We start from the raw sequence: 6798 nt of genomic DNA, 5'->3' as shown, positions 1-6798 counted from the left end.
AGTGTTGGAGAGGAAGAATAATTCCATCGTATGGACATGGTGTGGGCACACTTGACTACGCAGAAGAGCCAAGTAACTGGTAAAGAACAGTTCCCCAGACTTGAGAAGGTGGCCCAGCTTGTCCTATGCCTACCTCACTCTAATGCAGATGCAGAACGAGTCTTCTCAGTAATTGGACTGAACAAAACAGAGTGTCGAAACAGACTTGCACTTGATGGGACACTGTCATCCATTATGTGCATCAAAGGAAGTCAGATTGAACCATGCAGCTTCAAATACGAACCACCAGTAGAAATGATAAACAAGTCAAAGTCTGCTGCTTATTGTTCTACTAGGCCAAAATAGAGTCACAATAAAACAGTGGAAACAAACATGTGTTTGACTTTCATTAGTGAATGACACTTTGTGCCCTTTATAGTCTATGTCCAATATTGTATATATATATATCCTATATATATATGGTATGGTCCCGCTACGGACGCGATAGCAGTCATTTAGTGTGCATACGTGTAATTAAATCCATGATATCAAAATCTCACTCCAGCCAGGTACCCAAAGTTTGCAACCCTGGGCTACATGCAGCATTAATTTGACTAGGTGGTTATTTAAGACGATCTGTTTGCATGCCGTTGTCACAATGCAATATGCTGTGAGGTAAATATGCCTTTTATAATGAAAGGCTCCCTGAATTAAAAAAGCAAATTAAAATACAGCTTAATAAATTAAACAGCTTTTATTTTCAGTGTCCCATTATTTATTAGCATAAGCACATACAATGTTAAATTACCAAGAAAGCATGCAATACTTTATTTTTTTAAGGAAAAATAACCAAGAAAATATATCTTATATGAAGACATTCAAAATACCTTTTCAATTGTTCTACATTCCACAAAGTTACATCTTTATTTAAAAACCCGGAATTTTCAAAACATAGAGGACCCTAGAAAACACACAACACTTGAAATACAAAAGCAATGGTGGTCAATGAAAGGATATCTTAAGTATTAAGTTAATTTACCTTACTCAAATCTCTTTTAAAACAAGATAAAAACAATACAAAAAGAATAATTAACAATTATAGTAAACATCATAGATAAGTTATGGCAGTAGCAGCTTACAAGTCTTATGTCATAGATTATACACATGCTACAACTTTTAACAATAATGGAGTGTCACAGTGTACACAACTATTATATTATCATAACACCTCAAGGAAAAATCCTGTATTTAATACTGACTTAGTCACTGACTATGTTGCCCCATTTATCAATGTATAAGGTTGAACTTTTCCTTGTGATTTGTGGTGCTTGATATCTTCCCAAAATGTGATCTAAACACAAGAGAATTGTTGAATATGAACTAATCTCTATCAACATTTCTGTAACTCAACAGCCACAATATATATGATTAAAGAATTTGTTCTCTGCACCTCAAGTGAATGCATTCAATCTCCTCTGTAACAGGCATGGAGGAAGTCCTAACATCCATCTCATCCACAGTCTTTCCAGGGTCATACGTGGACCTCCAGCGCATCAGTACAATCTTCTTAAGGTACTTAACTGTGTTGTTCTTGACGCTGACAAAACAGAAGGTATTGATCATGCTGTTGCTCATGGCGATGCACTCGATGATGTAAATAGCAACCAATGAGTTCTTCTGGCGGGAGATTAGTGTTGGGTGGAAATCTCGTATTATGGTGAAGGCATAGTAAGGGGCCCAGCACAGGATGTACGCCGTCATGATCCCGATCAAGACGATCACTGTCTTGCGACGACAACGCAACCTCTTCCTAATCTGCTCCGTCTGGAAACCTGGAACACTCTTGAACCAGAGCTCGCGGGAAATTCGGTAGTAACACATAACCATGATGATCACAGGCCCAACAAACTCCACAGCAAAAACAAACAGGAAGTAAGAGCGGTAGTAGATTTGTTGGTCTACAGGCCAGATCTGGGCACAGAAAACTTTGTGAATTGTTGGGGAGTTGCCTCCATGAGGATAAATGGTCTCAGAGGTGAAGTAGGCTGAGGGAATTGATATCACAATAGGAACAATCCAGACTCCTGTGATGAGGAAGTAGGCGGTTTGGTACTTCATACGAGGCCTCAGAGGATGGACTATCGCCATGTACCTGGAAGAACACAGACATATTAATGGATTGAATGGCAGGGAATCAACTCCTAATAAAATGCAGTCAAATTAACCTTTTTAGCAGTCTGTGTGCTATGTGAAGTCGATAGATTTGACCAATAGCTTTCTGTCATGGAAGATTAAAGTCCAACAGACATTGTAGAAAAAAGTTTTAGAGGCTTTCTGCCTCTTTCACACTCCATTAAAGGTTAGCATGTAATGATGTTGCTGATTTAGTTCATCAGCAACATCATTACAGACTACAGAGCATCCTCTTAATGAGATTGTCATTGATATATACTGCACATAATGTGGGTGATCTTGAGCTAAATGTCAGACAATAGATGGATAAGTGGTTAATTTGATGAAAAAGCGACAAATACACTTCAAATAGCAGCTAATTAAAAAATGTCTCTAAATTACCAACAATTCACTTCAATACGTTTTCTGCTGCAGTATTACCATTTGCACCGCCTTGAAATATATTTACAATTTATTTTTGCAGACAGAATAAAATACAGAGCACCACCAACTAAGAAGTAAACGATTACCCATTACCTTGGCAGCATGCCTGGGGATTCTCCATAATAGTCTGCACTCAGTAGGCTGTTGTGTGTTGTTAATATAAGTAGGCTCACACTATGTAAGGAGGAGTATTGAATGAACAGTTTTATAATAATCACTTGGCACACTCAACCATTATCAGCCACAGCCTTCTTATTACATTTAAATCTCCTTACAAGGCATACATTTTTAAAAGGCTTCTTTGTGAACCAGTCTGGATGTTTTGTGCCCTCATGCACAAATGTGTCACCCTACATTAATGTGTACACTGCAATGTAGTGCAGGGATATGGAATGGAGGTAGTGGTGGAAGTTACATTTGGGAGACTTGGATTCTGTAGTAGTCAGTGTTTTTTTAAGCTGATAAAACTGAACTTTCTTTGCACAAAACATGGGAGGGAAGCCTAAAGGAAAGATAATCTGCAAAAGTACTCAAGTATCCTACAAGAAAGGCAAAATGCAATGGTATCCATTTGAGTCTCTAAGACGCATTGTTGCCTACAGAACCTTGGATTTAAGAAGTTTTATATAAAAAACACAGGTGCAGGCAATTAACCAGACAATTAATTACATTAATTATGACGTGAAATGCTATATGTGTTGCAGTGGTTTTCAAACTGTGGGGCGGAGGTACTGCAGATTTTTTTATTTTATTATTTTCTCCTTTTAGCTTTTCTGAAGCACCTTGAGATGACGTTGTTTTTAAAGTGCCCCTCTATAAATCAAATGTATTATTATTATTATTATTATTATTATTATTATTATTATTATTATTATTATTATTATTATTATTATTATTATTCAATTGTAAACAAACACTGCTCGAAAATATCTCATTGGTCAGAGAGCTGTGGGCATAATGCTGCCTTTTGCAACATCCTACTTGTGTGAGATAGGCTTGTTCTGCTGTTGCTGCCATCAAAACGAAATACAAATCAAAGCTGAACATTGAGAATGAACTGAGAGGGGCAGTCTCAAAACAACAGCCCCAGTTTGAGAAGATCTGCAAGGGAAAGCAAGCACACACAAGTAATTGATAAGCTAGTGTGGAATAGGAATGGTAAAGTGATGTGATCGTTTGCAACCTGCACTAGAAATAGTAGTTAATTAATATATTTTCCTTAAAGAAATTTGAATTTAAAAATCTACTACTCAGGGAAGAAGGCCAACCAGTTTTAATTAATAATAATAATTTAATTTTAATTAAGCCAAATTAATTCACAGTATCTATTACAAGCACTTTTGTTCATGTGTAATCCATAATAAAATATAAAATTATAGTTGAATCTTTGTATATTCTTATTATTAGCAGAGAAAATGTAATGTTTTTACAACAATATACAATTAATCCTACCAATATAGATGGGAACCGGGTTGGGGGGTCCCGAAAATATTTCCAATACCCAAGGGGGTCCCGACTGAAAAAGTTTGGGAACCACTACGTTACAGCAATACAGTGCGGATTTACTGTGGCTCTCCCAAGGGTCGTTTTCTTTAGCATAATTAATCAAGCTTTGTAACCCCCAGGAGGCTTTTTTAGTTTATTTGAATATAGTCCTTTTTTCACGGCAGACATTTTTTAATTGTTGAAGAAAGAGAAGCACAGGTGTTTCTAATCACATTAACAATGGCTTTGTCATATCCAAGTGTCCCTGTGACAGTAGTGAGTCAGCATGCAGAACCCGGCCATAATTAGTTTTATCATTTGCACCTGTGCTTTTTTTACTGGGAGAGGTTAGAATGTATTTTGTGAAAAGGGCCTTTTTAGAATGTGTATATGTGATGTTACCTAAACCCTTCAAATATCTAAATTTGCTCATCCATAAAAAAAATGGTGGTTCTATAACTCTATTTATATGTCTTCTACGACCCTTGTCTTTTCCCACCTACATTCTGAAAACATTATTGTGAAAAAACAATATTTAACCTGCTTAAAGCCTACTTTTAAGCATGATTTTAAAGATTGAGCAGATTGAGTTTTGACATTGGCTGATATGCTCACTAATGCCTCAGGGCTCCCATTCCTTCTCTTACCAACAGCTATTTAACTCTGTAACTTTGGAGGTGATTTCCAAAACTTAAGCTTAGATATAAGGTATCATACTTTATAATATACTAGGTGCCAATGCTTTTGAGGGTAGGATGATATCTAGAAATACCCTCTACTTGATGTTTAGTGAACAGGACAAAGGTTTGATCTTCATCCTCGGAGTCTGTGTGTTTCATCATTGCTAAATGTGTTCCTACAGACACCTTCTGTCCCTTCACTAAAGCCTCATCACAAGTACTTATTCAGCTGTCAGTCTATCTGTGGACAGATTTTTTTTTTACTGTGATAGCCTCACATACCTGCATGACTCATTCACCAAGCTTGACAGTTGTGTATTTAAGAGGTTCTATTTTTACAATGGACAATGTCCAGGTTGGGAGGGCAAAGGAGCCATTCGCTCATTCGAGGCATCATTTGCCAAATAATGCCTCACGAAACTTGACACTTGTGTAGTTGAGAAAATGACGGAATAGTTTGATAGTCATCAGACTTTAAGCCCCTGGCCTGGATTGTCAGGGTCTCTGGTTTGGTATGTAAAACAGCATGATTTGCTCGTCAAACCGGTTGGTGTCTGATGTATTTTGAAGCATATTTCAGCATGTGCCAGAGGGAGACTAAATAAATAATGTACCTGGCACAGACTGATAAGGATGAACAAATTAATCAGGAGAGGATCTGTGCCTGTTGCATACTGAACAGATAGCAATGGTACTGTTTTAAGGCTAATTAACAGTTAATAATGAATTATAGCATGTTATTTACATAGTCTTTGAAGCATGAGCGATAGTGTACACTGAACATAAATCATTTATTTTTATAGGTTATACATCAACATGTATCTGAGTTACAGTATAGGGCCAGCTTGTGCCATAAAAGTGATTGATCAGTGATAAAAGGAAGAACCAGTATGGAGTAAGACCCCAGCATGTAAACTTCAAGTGTATTTCTCATTAGCAGCTGCAAAGTAGTTCAGCTATATTGAAATGTAGTTAGAGGTTGATCATAGCTTGGTTTAATCGAGATTACATGTGAGAAATATTTATTTTCGACCACTGACCTTTTTTTCAGTTTCCTGCTTTGATCTAAGAGGTCAGTGTATTTTCCAATTAAAAAAACAGCAACATTAAAACGGTTCTTCAGTTCTTTAAAAAAATATCTTGGATAGACAAGACAATGTACAGCTGGAATCTCATATCGTCAAAGATAGAACAGGCTTTGTTATTATAGATTTTGTGATGCTCTTTGAGGAGAGAATATTGCCAGATGAAAAAAGTGAAAGCTTTATTGATTTAAATCTCTGTAGACAATGCTTGAAGGTTTTTTAGACTTACTCGATGTATTGCACAAAGCCAAATAAAAATAAAAGAAGTAACACACTCACCTGTCAATTGCAATGGCAAGCAATGCGTTTGTGGACACGTAGAGTGACACCGTCTGGAGATAGTTGACGGAGGCACACAGCAGTAATCCATGATCCCAGGAGAGCTGTTTCACCACATAGTAGTCCAAGAGGAACGGGCAGCACACAACTGCCACTATGAAGTCTGAGATGGCAAGGTTTGCGATGAGCAAGTTGGTGAGGTTACGCAGCTTTTTGTAGCGTGTCAGCGTGGCAATGAATATGAAGTTCCCGCACCCACAGACAAGCATGATGCAGACAAGCACCACTCCAATAACAATGGTGGCCACAAAGAAGGCCTGGCCCTGCGTGGTGTCTGGGATCTCATCCGGAGGGATTCCATAGTCCATATCATAGCTGTCCATGTAATGAAGGAGATTATCCTGCATCTCTGTACAAGGTGCTACCATGTGGCTGAGGTTGGAGTCACCCATGTTTTAGCAAACTATCTTTTCCTGGTTTAGAAAGACTAGTATATAAAAAGAACTTGGTCCAGCAAATTAGGCCTTAAGGTTATGATGCTTTCTGGTTCATGGTACCAATAATTCCAAGAAAACTAGCTCAATTATTTGACTGTTGAATTCTGAACAGGGTGAATCCTCTTTGGAAACGGCAGCGCATTTTCACCTGGAACAGAAAGTACCCTCAGCATTACT

General features: G+C 37.6%; 1 protein-coding gene across 1 annotated transcript; it reads right to left on the bottom strand.

Annotated features, from left to right (window-relative positions):
• Positions 1 to 1398: 1398 nt before the first annotated feature.
• prokr1b (prokineticin receptor 1b) lies at positions 1399 to 6576 on the bottom strand. Its single transcript, XM_034101473.1, has 2 exons — positions 6125 to 6576; positions 1399 to 2131 (listed from the first exon to the last, which is right to left on the bottom strand). The coding sequence occupies exons 1-2, from the start codon at positions 6574 to 6576 to the stop codon at positions 1408 to 1410; spliced, it is 1176 nt and encodes a 391-aa protein (XP_033957364.1). The 3' UTR covers positions 1399 to 1407.
• Between the last annotated feature and the right edge of the window lie 222 nt (positions 6577 to 6798).

Source organism: Pseudochaenichthys georgianus, chromosome 15 (genome assembly GCF_902827115.2).
Source record: "Pseudochaenichthys georgianus chromosome 15, fPseGeo1.2, whole genome shotgun sequence".
Taxonomy (NCBI): domain Eukaryota; kingdom Metazoa; phylum Chordata; class Actinopteri; order Perciformes; family Channichthyidae; genus Pseudochaenichthys; species Pseudochaenichthys georgianus.
This window is presented reverse-complemented; position numbering and strand designations above follow the sequence as displayed.